The 21,768-nt window shown below is 31.0% G+C and overlaps 2 protein-coding genes across 5 annotated transcripts in view; both read right to left on the reverse strand.

Annotated features, from left to right (window-relative positions):
- The window catches only part of LOC139518788 (uncharacterized), a 31,177-nt gene extending 18,680 nt beyond the window's left edge, over positions 1 to 12,497 (reverse strand). The window contains exons 1-7 of the mRNA XM_071310348.1: positions 11,885 to 12,497; positions 8,457 to 8,533; positions 7,182 to 7,253; positions 6,230 to 6,364; positions 2,797 to 2,919; positions 1,185 to 1,256; positions 298 to 503 (exon numbers count right to left, since the gene is read on the reverse strand). Coding sequence (XP_071166449.1) covers positions 298 to 503; positions 1,185 to 1,256; positions 2,797 to 2,919; positions 6,230 to 6,364; positions 7,182 to 7,253; positions 8,457 to 8,533; positions 11,885 to 12,096 — 897 coding nt within the window. The 5' untranslated portion in view covers positions 12,097 to 12,497. The remainder of the gene's footprint in view (positions 1 to 297; positions 504 to 1,184; positions 1,257 to 2,796; positions 2,920 to 6,229; positions 6,365 to 7,181; positions 7,254 to 8,456; positions 8,534 to 11,884) is intronic.
- Positions 1 to 21,768, reverse strand: part of LOC139518784 (uncharacterized) — a 310,064-nt gene that overhangs the window by 83,980 nt on the left and 204,316 nt on the right. The gene's annotated exons all lie outside the window — the stretch shown is intronic.

Here is a 21,768-nt window from a genome sequence, read left to right on the forward strand (position 1 = left end):
TATATGTCAATAATGATAACTGATTTTTGGGAAAACATAAAGTTTCATACAAATAACGGATTCCATGCTGATTAATCTTTAACTATTACTTCATAAAAATATCGATATTAGTTTTTAACTGGTATGCTATCTCAGATAGGACTTGCAATATCCCTAATATGATTTTAAGGTGTGGTATAAATAGTACGGATGCATGGATTGTACGTAGGAAATTTAGAACATAAAGTATTGTTGATGTAAAACAATGCAAAACACTAATTTAACTACCATCAAGGTAAATAACAGAAAGTTTCTTACACATATATCATTGTCATCAAGTAAAGACCCCATGCTTATTCCAGTACTACAAATTGACAAACTTAAACCACCACTGTTAAGTAAAGAATTTAAATCAATTCCACTGCTTGCTTGCGAAAAAGAAGATGTTTTGCCTTCCGATCCACCATTTGTAAAGATAATGATATGTCCTTGGAGAAGAAAATCTCCGATGCTTCCGAAAGGACCTGTATAAAACAGAAATGACTTGTCATTCACTTAATTTGAAAGATTTGTGTTTTAAAGAGCATTAATGTCAATCCAAAAGATAAGACGTCATTATACATTTGGAAGTGCAGATCAATCTGTTTAAACTTTCAAATGACACTTGTTTATCACATATTGATATAAATGCAATTTTTTCAGACTTGATATTAAACAAAACGAATCGATTGGTCATACTTTCGGTATATCCTATTTTACTGAAGTTAACAAAAATATTAAAGTCAAGAATATACAACTTTAATTCTATTTCGTGACGAAAATATGACCAAAAGAAACACAAATATAATAGCTATAGCAACTGATTCAAAATCTACTCTATCATAGCAAGTTGGAAATCTTTTTGACTAGATTTTGATTAGCAATTTTAATGTATAGTTTAAACATTTATATTTATAGTGGATTGCGAAACAAGTTATGACTCTCTTTTAACACGGGCAAGACATTTATCTTCCAAATCCGACAGACTTTAATTGTTTCTCAAGACCATGATTTTCAAGCAATGTATAATTAGAAACTAAAAATATTTTTTTTGCTGTATATCTTTTAAAATTTCACTAAATGTATAAAATACAATTATTTTATATGTATATATCTATTGTCTTACTTAACACTCATATAATTTGACTATTTGTAGCTGTATTTACCTGTCATTACACCAGCCAAACTCATCAACAAACCTCCTATTGCAGGTGCAGAGCCACTTGGCTGAAGTTTACCTATTAGATTCAAGTAAGCTTATCATAAAAAAGGTTGACAATTTCAACTCCATATGGCTAAATTCTAGACACTTTATACACACGATTAGAACCACGTGACTTTGGCCCATTAGATGAAATTATGGATTCTTACAAATAAGTTGTGTAATTCGAAGACAAAATGCTAAAAAAGAGTCTATTTAACGCAATGGGAAAAATACAGTCTTCAAGTTTTCAAAAGAATTTGTCCAAAAACTGGAGATGGCAGATGAGAACAAGGTTATTTTGTTATCCATTCGTTTGATGTGTTTCATAATTTGATTTGGGACTTTCCTCGGAGTTCAGTATTTTCGTGATTTTACTTTTCATCTAAGATTTTAGTCTGCAAGGTATTTCTCTAAATTCGGATAATTCATAAACCACCTTTATTTTATTTTGAATCTTGTTTTTTAACGATCTTCGTTATTTTACGTAGCAATTATATAAACCGGTTACGTTTCCAATATATTTTATACCAGAAAAGCAAGTTACGGCATAATATTGACAACATGTATGGAAATAATTGGTGGTCATGCCATTTTAGAGAGTATCTGGAGGTGCTTTGTCAAAACGAACACAGATTGTTCTCTGTAATGAACTGTTTAACAATTTTCATGACATGGACTCTTATAGCTTGCTATGAGTTTTGGGTGTTAAATATAGTTAGTGTCCAAACGTTGATTCATAGTTTATAGGTCCAATAATGGTTTAATTCGGCGTCATTTGTTATCTTGTGAGGATTGTCTCATTAATTAGCACCAATACAGAAGTTCAGTTTTATATACACTAAATCTGATATGAAAAGTTGTAGATATTATGCATCGAACTCTATTTTTGGATGATGACAGAAACGATAAAGCCTATAGTGGTCTCTTCAACTTTTACAAAAATAAACATTTGATGGCTAAATATAATGTTAATTCTTTTTTTTTCTAATCTCCAAAATTATTATATATTTTAAAAAGCCTTTTACCTCCTTCGACTTTTGGTATTCTGGTATTGTTTGTCTTACTGATAATCTTTTCATAATGACTTATTATCGGAGTTTTGCTGTGACATATCTTTTATTTAAAGTGACACGTCATGTAGCTGTCAAATTCATGCTCACCGATTTGAGGTTTTTGTGGATCGAATCAGTCAATCAAATAGTGTACCCTTATTTCATTTGCAATGTTGACATTCTCTTTCTTTTATACCATATCAGGCATAGTTCATGGGTAACCCATCTCTAGTTAAAGGGATTAAAATGAGGTTCGCTTCAGGACGGATTTAAATAGGTCGAATTATTCATTTTCATGCTAATAATTCGTTAGCAATATTTCACATTCTGTTTTGACAAAAAATCAACTAAATTGACTGCCCAAATCGAATTTTCATTTCACGATTTCTCTTTCATTAAACAAAAAAAAAAAACATTTACTATATTTTATATCTCGTAGCTTTTCAAAGTGATGGATGTAGCACATTAAAAACAACCGTAAGAAACACTAGCATGCATATGTTGAATCATGATTAAACACACCTATAGATTTCAAAATAAGATCCAAATCATCAGTACATTCGTGAATGAGTTGGTTTTGACCGCCAAATACAGCTAAACCAATATTCTCTTCCATCCCCATTGTTAGACTGACTTGTTTGGCACCTAAAGAGATCGTATAAACGTATATGTTAAATGGGGTATGTCAAAGAACATGTCGTAATTTTTCTAAAAATAAGTTCATTCCAATAAACCAAGACCTTGTTGATAAAATTCTGTATCAACTTCACCAATAATACACAATGGTCTTAAAGTATATATTCTGGGTATTGACGTTGTATATCATCTTAAAAACGTGTTATACCATTCTTTTATTTGTCTTTTGTATTATTACTGTTACTGTTTTTTATTGATATTCATTTGACGTGGCTCGGTACTTGTACATCTCGTCTGATCTATTAGTATGATTATTCGCATAATTTCGTCTTTCATTTTTGCTTATGTGCGTTGTCGATATGCCTTAGTGTTCTTTGATACATATTTCTTCGCTCTGTACTTAAGCAACCCGTTTATTGTTCTATTGTAAAACATTTTCATTCACATTGTTGAACAATACAAACAGAAATTATAAGTAAAAAATGTCAACAAAAAAAGGGTAACAGCAGTCAATAGTGTGTAATAATCCCAATCCCTATTGAATGTTTCAATAAAGAAAAACATAAACTCATATAGACAAAGCACATCAATTTTTTGTAAATTAAATTACGTACTATTAATTATTGGGAAAAGCTTGTAACTGGAGAAGATAAGAAACTTCATGTTATTCTATACAATCTTGTTACTGGTAGTTATAATGGAAATTTAGCTTGGTTCAAGAATGCAAATTCTGTGCTTGATAATTGTGAACTATCAAATATATGGGACACTAAATATTTTATAAGTAAAAGCTGGTTGCATGATACTGTTAAAATATGATTAACTGACCAGTTCAGACAGACATGGTATGCTACTGTACAAAATTATTCAAAAGCTCTCAATTATAAATTATACCAAAAATAGTATGAATTTCGAAACTTACTTTGATATTTTAGATGACAAAAACATTGCTTCTTTTTGTAGATCTAGAACTTTGAACACACAAATTCCTATCGAAATTGGTGGATAGCAAATCACTCAGAGAGAAAACCGTATTTGTACTTTGTGCAATAACTGTGATATTGGCGACGAGTTCCATTACATTTTAGAATGCTCGGCAGTAGACGATAGTAGACAATTGCTACTAAAGAATTATTTTATAAACAGACCAAATATTTTAAAATTTCAAGGTCTCATGGATAGTAACAACCCGCCTGAACTAAACAATCTGTGCAAGTTTATAAGAATTATTAATAAATGCCTAGAATCTCCTGGGTTATTACTTTATGTCTCTATTTTACATTTGTATTTAACATTTATACTATGTTAATATATTTTAGAAATGTCTGTGTACCATTGTACTTTGGGTAACGAGAATAAAGATATATATGCAAGAGGGAAAGACAAGAATGCTAATATTCACCACAGCACAACAAGACAATTATAACTGTTTTATTATTTTCTTGGTTCAGAAATATTTCAATGAGGCAATATAATAAAACTAGCTAAAAATAACCATTCTTAATTCGAGCGTCACTGATGAGTCTTTTGTAGACGCAACGCGTTTCCGGCGCAATTACAAATTTCAATCCTGGTATCTATGATATGTTTATTTGATAAAATAAAATGTTCTCGTATATATTGCCTATAAAAAGACTAGTTTGTTTCTGGTTAAAAGTTGACAAAATGTTCGCCACAAGGAAGAAAAAAAATCCGAAAACATAACGGATGTAGTCTGAGTGTAGAAAGACAAAATCATTCAATTTCATGTTTCGAAAACTTATGATTGATATTGATTGCAATAACTTGTGATAAACATAATGTACATATAATTATTGTAAATTCATATTGTCATAATACAAAATAGGTTATTGTTCAACGGATTCATATTTAGAGTATTAAATTTGTGGAGCTCAATGAAGTACTTGTAAAGTAACTAATCATTCAATTCGGTAAAATTTAGCAATGTCTTGATTACTGTCCAATAACATGAATGATATTTTATGTTTTAAAAATTGAAGTAGATATAACAACTGAGATTTTTAAAAGTAATGAGTTCAAGTCTGAATTTAAAAATCGAAAACACATAGGCTAATAAACAAAATAAGAAATATATGATTCAATCAAACTCCTAAGATCATTTCATATTTCATGATATTTTCTCATCAAGTCCACCTACCAATTTCGGTGAAATGATGAATTGATTCTCTTTTTATTATTTTTTTTTGAATGGTGTATTTCGACTCGTGAGATATGATCTTCCTTCATTTTGTCTTCAGTCTTTTCTATTGGATGACATTGAATTATATAGTGACACGTTAACGTGAATGATCGTAAATAAACGATTAGTATTACTAAATCATGGATAAGAAAAGTTTATACTGACAGATATTGCAAGTTTTCATAAAACAAAAATCAGTACAAAAAAAAAAATATTTAAGAGTTGATTTTTTTAATTTTCGGAACTCGTTTTAGAAATTCAAATGTGACGTAACTTTTTGCGTAACACTGGTAATCGCTAACAAGGCTGTGCATTTTGGTAATTCATCCGTTTTTGTCTTGTAGCTAGTCACCACTTCAGTTTAATTATGTATATATATTATATTGTCATTTTATAAAATTTACTGTTTGCAAAAGTATGTATTATTCTAAATAATAAGGATTTTTTTCTTGTCCCAGGTGGATAACACGGCTGTATTGGTCACAACGTTTTGGAACTTTTGGTCCTCAGTGCTTTTCAGTTTTGTACTTGTTTTGGCTTTCAAACTTTTTTCTCTGGGCGTCGCTTGGCAGTTTTGTGTGGACGTGGCGCGCGTCTGGTGTATTAAATTTGACACCAGGTACCTGTTGTTGGCTATTAATTGTTTGTTTCTATTTCCTATATTTTCTCCCATTTATTTGTATTGTAGTCCTGTCATGTAATGTTGTTTTTTTAATGTTATAATTAACATTGCCATTAAAGCGGGATATTTGGCAGGTTCAACCCACCATTTTTATCTTAAAATGCCCTGAACCAAGTCAGGGATATGGTCATTGTTATATTATAGTTCGTTTCTGTGTGTGTTACATTTTAATGTTGTATTTCTGTTGTGTCGTAATTCTCTTATATTAGATGCGTTTCCCTCAGTTTTAGCTTGTAAATCGGATTTGTTTTTTTTTTCTCTATCGATTTATGAATTTCGAAAAGCGGTATACTACTGTTGCCTTTATTGAACATCTACTTCTTTTTCTTTAAGAAAGATATGCACAACAGTTTTTTTCGTAAAGATAAAAAACAACATATCAAAGTAATATCACATTCCTCTCAAAATTAAAATAAAAAAACTTTTTGATACAGTACCTTGAATGTACTCAACTGCTGCTCTTTTCATTATTTCAAAATCATGGCCTTTCATATGTTCTGATATATCTAATACCAATGTAACATAACGTCCTCCGCTACGCCTTACTGTTCCTGCCTGTAGTTTACAATTTGCTGAAAGTATTATAAAACAGTTTTCCTCTTTTCTTACATTGTCTGTTCGTCTGGTGTAAATACAATATTTAATCCTCGTATTTATGATGAGCTTATATACAACTACTGGGTAGATGCCACTGCTGGTGGAGTTTCATTCTCCGAGGGTATCCCCAACCCAGTAGTCAGCACTTCTGTGTTGACATGAATTTTCATTGATATGATCATATTTATAAGATAATTGTTTACAAAACTTTTGAACAAAATTGAGAAGGTATTTAATGTTTGAAATACTGAGGTTTTTCTACCTCAGGAATAGATTACCTTAGCTGTATTTGGCAAAACTTTTAAGAATTTGTGGTCTTCAATGCATTTGAACTTCGTACTTTATTTGACCTTTTAAACATGATTCGAGCGTCATTGATTAGTCTTTTGTAGACGAAACGCGCGTCTGGCGTAATTATAAAATGTTATTCCTGGTATCTATGATGAGTTTATTTACCTCAGGAATATATTACCTTAGCTGTATTTGGCAAATCTTTTAGGAATTTTGATCCTAAATACTCTTACACTACGTACTTTATTGAGCCTTTTTAACCTTTATGGATTCGAACTACGCGCGTCTGGCGTAAATACAAAATGTAATGCTGGTATCTATGATGAGTTTATTTGGTAATTACAATGTTGATCTATCAGCAAGAACATAATAAAGTGAACAAAAAATACGTTTCAACAGAAAAAAAAACCCAACAAAGTTAAATCTTGTAATCGGAAGCTTTTATAAAAAAAAACACAATTTTCCGTAAATTTCATAAATAACAATATATCTTGAGCTTACCGTGTTCACAAACAAGATGGTAATGCTTCAGCCAATCAGTAGTTGTCTTTGGGTGACCAGCAATGTCTATATCTAATTTGAAAGTAAGATACTACTTCAATACATTATTTTATTTCATTAAATTGTTAAGCGGTTTGATATTATTTATTAACTATAATAAGCATGCACTTTTGCCTTTTCCACTATTTCTTCGATAGAAAAATTAAAATCACAAAAACACCGAAAGCCAAGTAAAATTCAAAAACGAAAAGTACCGAATCAAATGTCAAAATCAAAAGCTGAAATTAAAAGGAATGAATAACAACTATCATATTCCTGAATTGGTAAAGGCATCTTCTTATTAAGAAAAAATTGGATTGAACCTGGTTTTATAACTAGCTAAACCTCTCAATTGTATGAAAGTCGCATAAAATTTCATTATATTGAAAGCAATGTTGAATTGCTACTGTCCCTATTTCGACCATATAAATAGTACTTTTGCGCGATCTACTGCAATTTGTAAACCGTATGATATAAAAAAAAAAAACATTTTGCCAAATAATGAGTTGTCTTTTAACCCGAACTAATGAATGCAAAGTTTACGTAACTATCAACTAACACTCTTCTAATTTAGGATAGCGTACGTAGTGCTAAATCTCTATTGTTAGTTGTAATGTTTATACAATGTTGTAGCATTTTCGGTTTTCTTCGTTTGTCAATATTGTTTTTAGTTGGTTTGTGAAGGAGTCAAAGCCTAAGATATATATATATATATATTACAATACATTTAGATATTAAAAGATGAATGGTACTTGACAGTTATACATTCGTTATGTTGACACACATTGAGGCGCCATATGTATCAGTGCTTCAGTACTGACATGGATCACTGCATAAATCTTAGGCCAAGTTTTACCATTCTTTACTTTAAAGAGGCTCTAATAATATCTAATTAAATTGTTATTAGACAGCGTGACTATCAGTAGACTAGTCCCAACTGCCCTGTATTTGTGCATAATATGTATTCCAAAATTTGTGCTATCTAAAAACTAAATCGGATTCAATGAAAAAGTTTTAATGGTACTTATCTATTTATACTCATTTACTGAAAAAAGATATTGTTAAAGAAATGTTAATGGTACAAAAATACCATAAAAAGAAATATGCAGTGTGGGCTAAGGATCTGTTGAAGGCCATATATATACGTATAATTGTTATCTTCTTTTGCATTGAGTTTTGAATGGAGAATTTTTTTATTTGCTCTCATACCACATCTTCGTCTTTATATATACATACCCGTAATACAATCATCTCCTTCTGCAGAATCTACATTTTGGAAACTTGTATTCCGCAGTTTTCTGTTACCGCTCAACCTGTTGTGCATTAGTTTTATATTAATTTTATATGTTTACACATTATATTTGCTATAGGCTTGAAAAAACTATTAAATTGCCACATATTTTTCAGGCTAATTGCTAAAACTAATATATCAAATTGCCGTTGATGAATTGAGGAATAATTAAAAAACTTGATGTGTAAGCTATCATTAGTGTTTGAGAGCTATTTTGGACTATCATCTAATTAAATAAATATCCTTTTTTACTGACAAAATGATGTTTGATTTAATTTAAATGTTTTGAAATTCAGAACATATTAATCATTACCTTAGTTGAAAAAGTATGATATTTTTTGGCAGGTTTAATGGAATTCCCCCGATGAATTTACTATTGAGTTTGTTATTTTTGGTTCATATTTTCAGATTTTGGGCAATTTGATAAAAAATGGAAAAGTATCTTTCACTATTTAATTCAAATACGAGTCTACAAAATATAAATAGACTTAATATGAAATAAGGTTTTATGATTGCCAGTTAAAAGAAGATATAATTAATCAAATGTCATCGTATATATGGCCTTCAACAATCAGAAAAATCCATACTGTATAATTAGCTGTAAAAGGCTATGACAAGATAAAATGCAAAACATTTCAAACAAAATAACCAACAGTCAAAACATAAACGAAAAATAAATGCATATCATACTTGATTTTCGTTCATTGTTTTTTTTGTCGTTTTAAGCTGACATGCAGTGTAACGTTTTTTCATTGTTGAAGGCCTTAATGTTACATATAGTTGAAAACTTTTATGTTATCAATTGGTCTCTTGTGTAGAGATGTATCATTGTCAATAGTGCTGCATCTTCTAATTTCCATATATAAATGAGACATCAATCAACGATTACCATTGAATTACATGCTCCTGAAAAGGACAAATTGTCACGAAACTAAAATCAAAGCCTTAAAGGCTGTAAAAGCAATTGCTGCCATGTTAATGTTTGGGGACTTTTATTTTTCATCCACATATATACAAGAATTAAACCTGACATGAGTGTTGTCTAGTTAAAAGTAAGAAGGTTTTAACTTTATATAAATAAAAGACTTTAGCAGAAAGTCATTTTTAATATGTTTTATATTTCACAAGGAGACAACACATTTACCAGGCTAAAGTTGGGGTCAAATATACATGTGCTGAAACATATAATTCAAAAAGAAATCATCATGGATTATCCCCTGGTAGTGTTTGTAACTTCCTTGGCAATAATTTCCTTTATTGATTTAATTTTAACAATTTTCATTATTAATTTATATTTATCCATTAACACAAATGATTAAGTTAAAAAACGGGAAAGAAATAAATATCTTACAAGACATAAACATGTAAAGAATAAATGTATATTTCAGCTTAATAAAAATATTTTCATAATGTTACTTTGTCATCATTTTTAAAACCAAGTTCCAAACATTATTGCTCAGTTGATATGTGTCCTGATGCGGTACGAGCACAGTCACTTGTTTCTATCCATAGGAAGGTCGATTATCCATATAAATAGTTTTATATGGATAGTCGACCTTCCTATGGATAGAAACAAGTGCATGTGGGTACGAGATAACTACAATTCTCATGCAATCCCGAAAAGGGGGGTCATCACAGACAAACATGACATTAAATCGTTATCACTGAACTAGTATATATATTGTATAGGGGCCAGCTGAAGGACGCCTCCGTGTGCGGGAATTTTTCGCTGCATTGAAGACCTGTTGGTGACCTTAATTCTACTGTTGTATGTTTTTCTATGGTCGGGTTGTTGTCTCTTTGACAAATTCCCCAACAAACAGCTCTACGTTGCTTTGATATTTATCAATTTTCAGGAAACATTGCGAAACATGATCTTCAATATTTCGAAAACATGTGAAATAAAATTGCTAACACGGTGGACCGTCGAGTGTCAACAAACGTAGTAGACTTGTTCACTGAAAAGACGAGGATAATGGTTTCATCTGACATTTGTTATGCAAACCCAGTTTTGATCATGATATTTAAAAAGACGTTCTTTTTTTCAATCTATGTATTAATAAACTAGAAAATTCCAAATTGTAAATATCTCTTCATCTGGACCGACTTGGCATCTACTACGTTTGGACGGGTCCATTTCATTAGTAAGGTGATCGATAAATATTACGGAGTTTTGACATTAGGAAAACGAACTTATTGTTATGTGTTTTCAACAAGGGTTTCGTTCCGCTAAATTATTTGCGCAAATAAAGTTTGTCTATTTTTAGATTACAGGTAATAATTTGACACTACGCATTAACCAGTGTAGTGATTTTGATTTTACGATAAATGTATGAATGAACGATAATTTTATGAATGAACAAGAGCACCTGACCTCTTAAAGAAACACAAATTAAACATAAAAAACCGTATTTATTAGGAGATAATTCAGTTAAATTTTCAATACTAAATCAACAACTGAAATGAATCCATATTTTGTTGAAACATCGTACGAACGGCGGAAAACGGAATCGCATTTATAAAAATGTACTTTTTTTCACTCGGACTTCTATGTTATTTGATAGTCAAACGGTTGACCCTTTAAATACAAAAATACATCTACAAGAACATATTCTGAAACTTCTTAAATCCACTAACTTTTTTTTAAAGTTTCAAGCTATGTATTTCATTAGAAAACATACATAGGTGTTAAAGAATGACTGACCAGGAGCCTGTTTAACAAAATACTATGGCTTGATCTGGGCGGAGTCTCTGATCTGGGTCACAAAGATGGCCATACGCGACGGCATAAAAGCAATTGCTTTAAAAACACCAATAAGCAACTAGAAAGAAAAACATACAGTATTAGTCTAAAATATGAGGAAATATAATCAATAAATAAACTCATCATAGAAACCAGGATTCAAATTTTATATTTACCTTAGACGTGCATTTCTTCTACAAAAGACTCATCAGTGACACTCGAATCAAAAAATGTTAAAAAAGGCAAATAAAGTACGAAGTTGAAGAGCATTGAGAGCCAGATATTCCTAAATGTTTTGCCAAATACAGCTAAGGTAATCTATTCCTGGAGTAGAATTGCCTTAGTATTTCAAAAATTCAAATAGAATGTTGGACTTAAAGTAAATGCGATTCCTGAGTTATTTTCACTTCATTGTACATTCAAATATGATGTACAAGATGTGAACATGATAAACGTATAGGATACACATTTGACATACAAACTTCTATAATAAAACAAAAACAAAAAACTGCAATGGCATAAACAGTATAAACAAAGAGCAAACAAGCAATAAAACCATTGAAATCCATCTGAACCTAAAAGATTTACTTGCTTTTCAAATCCGTATAAAATTGGCATTCAAATACTTACTTTTTTGAGTCGGCTTTTAATTTTAGTCTTGTATCAAGGTTATTCGGATGGTGTTGTTTTATATTAGTTTCAAATGGAACATCTGTATAAATACCAGATACAGGAGAACAATCTGAAACCTCGAAGCATGACCGTTTACTATGGAAACTTACACGGTTGTCATCTAGCCTTTTTGTTGACAAATATTTATAACCAAAATCGTTTCTAAACATTTTAGCTTTTGAATTGTTAGTCGGAACAGCTTTACTCTCTTGTCTTAACTTTCTATCATTCACTTCAAGTGTATCATTTTGGCAGTTTTGAATAGCAATATTTTGTGATGGAGTATCAACTTCTAAGTTATTGTCGTTTGAAAGACTTCTTTCTATACAACGGGAATTTCTAAGACGTTCGTCATTTGTATCTTCATTAGTTGTGAACGTTTCCAAATCATTAGTTAAAGATTTTGCTGGCAGTGCTGATGATATGCATCTATATGTCGTCAAAACATCTGTGTTTTCACAAACTTTTGAACAAACTAGAACATTTTGAACATCATTTTTACTAGGGTAAGATACCTTGCCATCTACAGTTATCCTTCCAAACGGGCTTTCTTTGAGAACTTGTATTGTTTCGCTTACAAAATGTAGGTTAGTCACTCCTTTTGACAAAGTCAAAACCATTTTCTTAATTTCATTCAGTCTGAATGAATTAAGGTCGTAGTTGTTCGTTAATGATTCTACTCCGTTTTCAATATCTTAAAATATAAAGAAGAACAATATTCATTTACTAAATAACTTTAATTCATTTTAATAGGAATATTGTGCGGTTTCTATCGAAGTTTTTCATTGAAAAATGCTGTGAAATTGCAAAAACAACTATGAGAATGGAACTGAAGGTGAAGATTTATATCAGGCGTTAATGTGGTACCGATTTCAATTTGGAAGATTGAAGAAAAAAATAAAATAAAGGTAACAAGCAAAAACAGAGGAAACCGCATGATCTCCAAAAGAGCTATTTCTTTTTTGGCACCTGCTCTAAATGTATCAGCCGCAAAATCTGTAATAATTTAGCCGATCTTTCCTTGTCAATTAATAGGTAACGAGCGCATCACTGCTAATCTAGTCTGTATAGATAATAGTGTGACATGTATACAAACAAATTATCAACTGAGATATGCAAATGATTTATAAAATCTTGCGTTTACATATTGGTTTTAAAATGTTGCTTTCAAGATCATTTTGTTTGAAAAAGCTTTATAATAGCTCCAAATCTCGTTATTCATTTCCAGCTTTGGCATTTTGTTTGTAGATTTTTTTAAATGTGACTTTACTGGGTTTTAACATGAATTGCACCTTATGCACTAACTTGACAAAACCTTTTTACCATACAAATAAAAAAACTGATAATCATTCCAAATTGGAGGACATGATATTACTTTCTGTATTTAAATAATGAATTCTTTATTAGACATAAATGCAGCTGTCAAAGAAATCACCCCTTTTTCTTTGTAATCGTAAGTTAACGTAACGTTTGCGATAACCTTTTTATATCAGATATGTTTTTATGTTCTAACTACAAAAGTGTTCCCTTTTTCACGAAAGTGACTTACCGAATTCAACTATTTACCGGGTTTGTAATAACATAATCAACACGACGGGTGCCACAAATGGAGCAGGATCGGCTCACCTTTCCGGAACATATGAGATCACCCTCAGTTGTTGGTGGTGTTTGTTTTGCTTAGTTTTAAGTTTTCTATCCTGTGTATTGTGTACTGTTATTCGTCTGTTTGTCTATTTCTTTTTGTCAGTTTATTTTCGATCTTTGAGTTTGTATGTCCCTCTGGTAATCCTGGTACTTTTGATAACTATTTACACCACTGGGTCGATGCCACTGCTGGTGAACGTTTCGTCCCCAAGGATATCACCAGCCCAGTAGTCAACACTTCGGTGTTTACATGAATATCAATAATGTGGTCATTTTTATAAGTTTTCCTGTTTGCAAAACTTGGAATTTTTCGAAAAACTAAGGATTTTCTTATTCAAGACATAAATTACCTAAGCCGTATTTGGCACAACTTTTAGGAATTTTGGATCCTTAAAGATCTTCAACTTTGTACTTGTTAGGCTTTATAAATATTTTGATATGAGCGTCACTGATGAGTCTTTTGTAGACGGAACGCGCGTCTGGCGTACTAAATTATAATCCTGGTACCTTTGATAACTAATTGCCCCTCTTTTGTGAAACATTCATAGCTTTTTTCTAAGCTTATAACTAATCGTTATCGTAAATCGTACGATTGTTTGTGAAACGCTAGCCTAAACATGCATCTGTTAAATTATGAAAAAAAACTCTACAAGCACTGTTCATATAAACCATAATTCTAAATATAAGACATTGCTAAACGTTGTATTGATTATATATTATGTATACAATTTTGTTTAAAGTATAACAAGGTAAACTAGATAATCTGATAATACATATTAAAAAACGAGGCTATTTACAATTAACAACAGACAGTCTGCAAAATGTTCTAAAATGTCCTCTAAAAAATGATGACTTACTTTCAAACATCCGCTCCATCTGTTTTATGTCTTGTCTCCCACTGCAAATGAGAAAAAAAAAGATGAATGCACGGTATCTTTGATTGCATGCTTGTTTATAATGTTGAAATGCGCAGAAAGAAAACTGTCAATTCTAGATAATTATCATAAAGATCGGATTAAACGCGCAGTAACGTGAGGTGTTGTAACTCACAATGTCATTGAGGACATGCTCGAATTTGTAATTTAACAATTTAGATAACTCGGCAACCAAGGACCATATTTTTAACCTCAAAGCAATACCGGAAGCAAACATTCCAATTTTTTGTTGAAGATTTTTGAACTTCTACAGAGTGTTGTTGTGTTGGAATATATATCATTATTAATATTGTTTAGCACAGGTGGAAACATGACCTTTTATTGACTTATCTCTATTTAAGAAAATTGACGAAGAAATGTCGAGATCTATATGTATATAAATATGTCTGTTAATCAATCACCAGGCTACCAGCAGTGTATGATTTACTACTTTTTCTGTGTTTATCATAACTTTTGCGATAATGTGTTAGTCTATTTTTTTTTTTTATTGTATACAGTATTCTGCAGAACACGTATAATGTAACAATTCCTTAGTATAATACTAGGTATTAATTGTTGCAGAATTTGATATACGATATATATCTGTTCATACTTATCACTATCAATGTCTTGCCTTAAGTCTTCTTGCTTTTTCATCGTAGTCTTCATTTCGTTGTTGAATACTTTAAACTGAAACAACATGTGTGTGATATTTTTTCAATTGTTCCTTTCTTTTCATTTCTGGGCATAAAAGAGTTGAAATAGTTATACCAAAATTAGACAGAAATTAATCATTATAACAATAATATATTGAGCACAATAACCAAGTTGGATTGCGCAATTGTTTGTGATTAAGTGTTAATAAATATGCAGATGTCTTCACGTTTAAACTACCTCTTGGTTTAATTCCATTTATCAACCGTAGTCTTGTGACAAGCTGTCTCTACGTTGAACTGAAAAAAAAAAATACAATTATGAAATAAATTTTCGTGTTTCGATATTATAAGATATCAATTATTCTTAACCGACCTGGCCTAAAAGGCTAAGTCAGCTTTTCTCATCACTTGGCGTCCGTCGTCCGACGTCGTAAACTTTTACAAACACCTTCTCCTCTGAAACATTTGGCCAAATTTAACCAAACTTGGCCATAATCATCATTGGGATATCTTGTTTAAAAAATATGTCTGGTGAACCTGCCAACTAGCCAAGATGGCCGCCATGGCTAAAAATAGAACATAGGGGGTAAAATGTAGATTTTGGATTATAACGCTGAAATCAAAGCATTAAGAGCAAATCTGACAAGTGTTTAAATTGTTTATCAAGTCAAGCTCTATCTGCCCTGAAATTTTCAGATGAATTGGACAACCAGTTGTTGGGTTGCTGCCCCTGAATTGGTATTTTGTAAGGAAATTTTGTCGTTTTTGGTTATTATTTTGAATATTATTATAGATAGAGATAAACCGTAATCAGCAATAAATTTAAGCAAAGTAAGTTCTACAAATAACTTAACATGGCCAAAATGGCAAGTAAACCCCTTAAGGAGTTACTGTCTTTAACATTCAATTTTTAACAATTTTCATCAATTTAGTAAATTTTAACTAACTTTTTTCCTCTGTAACTAATGGGCCAAGTACATTAAGATAGAGATAATTGTAACTAGCAAGAATCTTCAGTAAATTAAGATCTACAAACACATCACCATCAGCAAAACGCAATTGTGTCATTAATCCATCTGTGTCTTTTGTTTAATATGCACATAGACCAAGGTGAGCGACACAGGCTCTGAAGAGCCTCTAGTTTTAATGATGCCACTTAATGCATACATCTCTTTAAATAGAGGGACAAGAGATACCAGAGGAACATTCAAATTTATAGAATGAAAATAAATTGAAAGGCAAGGGCGAAAAAGGAAAAAGACGAACAGACAAATGATAGTACACAAGACACAACATAGAAAACTAAAAACTAAACAACACGAACATCACCAATAAATGATGGTGATCTCAGGTTATCCGGATGTGTAAGCAGATCCTGCTCCACATGTGGCACCGTCGTGTTGCCTACAAACCCTATACATAGTCTAATTTGATAGGTCACATTCGTGAAAGGGACGGGGATTGTAGATACGACACAAGGAAAATGTCGGATGTCTTCTGTGAAACGGTTATTCCATAACAGCCAACCAACTCGTGATGACGATCGTAAAATTAACAAAGGGGTGATTTTTACTGGACCATTTGGAATAAATTACCAACTTTCACACTACATTAAATATTCTAAAATAAAAGAGTCTTTTTTGAATAGTATCAAGGATTTCTTTTATCAACCTAAAAACTTCTCTATAGGTGATGGAGAAAATACAATGCGCCAGTAAGTCCTTAACATAATGAAGAATCAATGACTTCACAATCATGTATGCAAACATTTTAACTAAATGACACCGATGAAAAGTATTTAAATAGTTGAGATAAGTGCAACAAAATCAACACCAGACAAACATTGTATGCCAACTGTTCCCCTTTGTAATAATAATGACCTCACTTAACATGCGTTCTGATTTTCTGTCTATTTTTGTAATACAAATTAAATTTGTATTTTAATTTCAAAAATGAAAGAACTATAAATAGATATTCGTCCATATATTAATTGCCGATTGTCTGCTCAGAATAAGAGTTGACCAAAAATAATTAAAGATATATCATTAAGCAAATAATATATTCAAAATTCTTTACCTTAATATTGAAGCGTCATTCATTTTAGTGTGTCCTACTTACGAAAGTTACAATATGTTACTTCATAAGAAACATCTATTAATAAAATAATTCAATTGCCGAGGATTTTCCTCATTTATTTTTTCGCTTTTGGTTTCATTTTGAAATTCTTCCCATACCCTTCCTTTATATAAGATATATTGTTTTACCTTTTAACGTTCTGAAAGGTTCAAATCGATTAGATAACCCTATATATGTGTAATGCAATAAGAGTAAAGTGCAAGATTTTATAGATAAATTATTTCCGAGAATTGTAAACAAACATTTTCGTTTTGCAACTTGTAGGGATAAAAAGGCAAATTTTAAAAATCTATGGGGTATCATACGACACTATTTTTAAAACAACTGCAATCTGGTTAATTATTTGTGTCAAACGTTAGGCGAACAATTATATAAGTTTGATGAATAACTGTATTTGATTTGATTAATTAAAAAAAAAAATACTGTTAACAAATGCAGAATAACTTTCTGTGCATTTATAACATTATTTAGGACATTTTTTTATATAAAAGCATATTGTCAGGGTGGGAAAAGCTAAAAATAGCACAAACTCAAGTTTTAGGCTCTAAATTTGCAATATGTGACATTTTGCCCCCAAAAAGATTGAAATGTGGCTACTATTATCTCAAATGATCAGTTAAGACAAAAAAAAAAAAATTGTTTTCTGATTTTGATGTTTCACCGCATTTTCCTTAAAGGTGTCAGACCACCAATTAAAAGTCCCTATCTGTTCAACCAAATTTTGCAATTTTCATAGCTTTCTAAATTTTTTATCATAAGTTTAATCTCTTACAAACCAGGTATGTCCTGAATCGTACAGGTATCACCTTTCTTCATGCCAATTTTCAGCATACCTTTAAAGCCAAATAAGAAAGAAGAGAGCTTCCGAATGGATGTACCACTAAAAATAACCCCTGGTTTTCTTGAAATCTTAAATTAGTATACTATGGAGCGTATTAATCCTCAATCTTTAATGTCAACTCATAGACAAGTAAATTTGGGCTCAAAATGGTCTTAATACATTTCTGCAAATTTGTTGGGTAGTTTAAGTAAACAATGACATCAAATGCACTATTTTTTGTCCGAGTAGGCCTACTTTCACATACGTTCTAAATTTGAGGGAGTAATTGGTGGTGTGACACCAAAAGGCCGTACTTTGACATATGTTTGTTATTATCAGGTTATCCCTCAGATAAGGGCATTGAAGGGGTCATTTTACCATGTTTACTGTCGTAGAAAAGAAAATAGAAATACTAAGGATTTGTTTAGTGCTATTATACAAAACCTTTGAAAACTTAGAATTTTTACTCAAAAACTTTTAAAGAGGAGAAATACATTATATTTTAAACAACTTTTCTAAAAGAGGGGTCAACTTATTTTGAATAATATTAAACTGATAAAGTAAATGTGTTAACATGGTTAAAGTCCAGGAATATTACAAAATTCTTGGACATGTTTTGACCATTACCATATAGATATTATAGTTCTGTGGGTAAATATTAGCCCTTTTGTACTAAAAGTGTTTTTACAAAAAAAAATTTTTATAACTTATATTGACCCCTCATAAAAGGGATATTTATAACATAAAGGGGTTGTTCTGCACCTGATTATGACTTGGATGAAGAATTGTCTCATTGTCAGTCGCACATACATAGACCAGATTTAATTATTCAATTATTTCTTGTTGAACTGGCAAAAAATACTTCATAAATTAAAGAAATGTCACGGTATATTTACAAGTGATAAATCAAGTTTTAATAAAGTCAAAACCTACTATTTTATGTTTACAAAAAAAAAATTATAATCGCTCGCCTTTACTTTTTAAGCTTCGCCTCAAATTTTTGCAAATTAAATATTTTTTTATTGAAATTTTCAAATCGCTCGCTCGCCCCAATTTTTGGAGTCCACAAATCCGTAGAACAAGAAATTAAATTGGCGTGGCCTTATCTATAAAAATATTCAAGATAATAAAAAAAGAAACTGAAAAATGTCCTTAAAAAACACAATTTTGTGGCCTCCCCCAAACAATTAGTTGTTCGATACGTCTGAAAATTTCAGGGCTAATATATCTTGACCCTTTTTTCCACACGTCAGATTTGCCATCAATTCTTTAGTTTGTGAGTTATTTGCCAAAAACTGCGTTTGACTTTTCAATGAATTTTTAGCCATGGTGGCCAAATTAATTGAAGGATCATAACTTTGGACACAATTCATTAACTAGATACACTAATATTTATCAAAGGTACCAGGAATATAATTTAGTACGCCAGACGCGCGTTTCGTCTACATAAGACTCATCAATAACGCTCATATCAAAATATTTATAAAGCCAAACAAAAGTACAAAGTTGAAGAGCATTGAGGATACAAAATTACAAAAAGTTGTGTCAGATACGGCTAAGGTAATCTATGCCTGGGATAAGAAAATCCCTAGTTTTTCGAAAAATTCAAAGTTTTGTAAACAGGAAATTTATAAAAATGACCACATAAGTAATATTTATGTTAACATCGAAATGTTGACTACTGGGCTGGTGATACCCTCGGGGACGAAACGTCCACCAGCAGTGGCATCCACCCAGTGGTGTAAATAGTTATCAAAGGTACCAGGATTATAATTTAGTACGCCAGACGCTCGTTCCGTCTACATAAGACTCATCAGTGACGCAAACAAGTACAACATGTACAAAGTTGAAGAGCATTGAGGATTCAAAATTACAAATAGTTGTGTCGAAAAATTCAAAGCTTTGTCAACAGGAAATTTATAAAAATGACCACACTAGTGATATTCATGTCAACATCGAAATGTTCAGTTAATCTTTGAAGCTATTTGGTTAATCTTTGAAGCTATTTGGTCCAGTTGTTTCAGATGAGAAGATTTTTGAAATAGTTCTCGACGACGACGGATGACTACGGACGACAACGAACGCCCACTGATGGCATAAGCTCACAAAAGTGCAATTGAGCTAAAAAGACCTTATAAGAATGTTTACCTTTAACATTTTAAAAGTTATTTGGTTACTTTTGTAGATGAAATAGAATGTGGCTGTAAAATATTTCAGGGCATCTGAAGTCTTTCCTGTTTATGTTTGTTTAGAAATGATTGGTGACTTTATATTGATTTATTTATACTTCTAAATTGAAACATATTTCTTTTCTTTATTATTCCTTGAGTTAAACATGCCCTTATACGTGTTTCATATAGGAAATTGTTTTTTCTATAATAACAAATTGAATTAATGTTTTCCTGTTAATATATGAATGATTGTTACTTATTTTCTGAAATATTAATAGGGTTATATTTTGTTTTATATCTTCTAGGATTAAGGATATTATAAATCAAATTCGATTTTGAAAGAAGAAAAAAAACCAAATATATCTCTGATAAACACTTTGGCATAAAAAAACACAAAAAAATCTTCCGTTAATATTCCCACTAAAAATAATTTTTGCGTTACCAACAGCGAGGGCATGTCAACTTCATATGAATATGAACAAGGTTATAGAAACATGGATATTTGATTACTTGTCAGTCGAACTGACAATTTTGAATAAACGAGTTCCAAAAAGTGAATCCAAAACAAAGCTGAAACTTATTTGGAATTGTTAATTATTTTGTTTTCAAATATCTATAGGTTTAAATAGTGTCACTTTCTTTGTGCAAAGTTGCATGTCTATAGAAACTAGAAATGTGAATATACGAGAAGAAACACCTTCTGCATTTACTTAACATTTGTTATACTACTTATATATCCCTAACAACTTATTCAAAGAATTGACGTTGTATGATTCATTTTAAAGACGAATATTCCTGTTTGCTTCCTCTGGTAAGCTTTTTCAATCATGGTATTTATTTCGGATGAATATTTTGTCCACTGTGAGCCCTTTTCATACTCCCAAATGGCACTCACTGTAAAAAAGTTTTAAGAAATCCAATAGACAATTATAAAACAAATATTGTTTTTTTTTCCGTTGCTGTACGAAATCAACCCGCAAGTATAGCACTCGAAGTTCGAATGTAAGAGTCATGCTTTCATATCAGCAGATAAGATAATTTTGCGTTTTGTGTTTGCCCTCAATAACAAACAAATTCAGAACTCACCAAACGTACAATTTTCATGCGATTGTGGAGTTCACTTCATTCAAAACGAATAGTATGTTATGTAATAGAGAATCGATCATAAGTAGTGGATTCGTAAACGATATAATCAATGAGCGACTTTAGTCGCGAGTTGATTATCGTTTTCGAATCAACTAAATCTGATCAATTCTCTAGCTTAATCCATTTTAAGTAAAACGACTATCTGTTTCATGATCTGACAATGAATCAACGGTATTTCATGAAAATGATTTCGTATTTTGTCTTTTTTCTTCTCTAATAGCTGGACATGATTAGATCCAAACGGTTCACATTTATATTTAACTTAATATAAGTTCAATTTAACTTAAATGTGTTGTTATCTCCCCTTTTTTATTACCAGATTTTATAGTTGTAAATAATTATTACATTTAATGTT

This window comes from Mytilus edulis, chromosome 4, assembly GCF_963676685.1.
Source record: "Mytilus edulis chromosome 4, xbMytEdul2.2, whole genome shotgun sequence".
Lineage (NCBI taxonomy): Eukaryota > Metazoa > Mollusca > Bivalvia > Mytilida > Mytilidae > Mytilus > Mytilus edulis.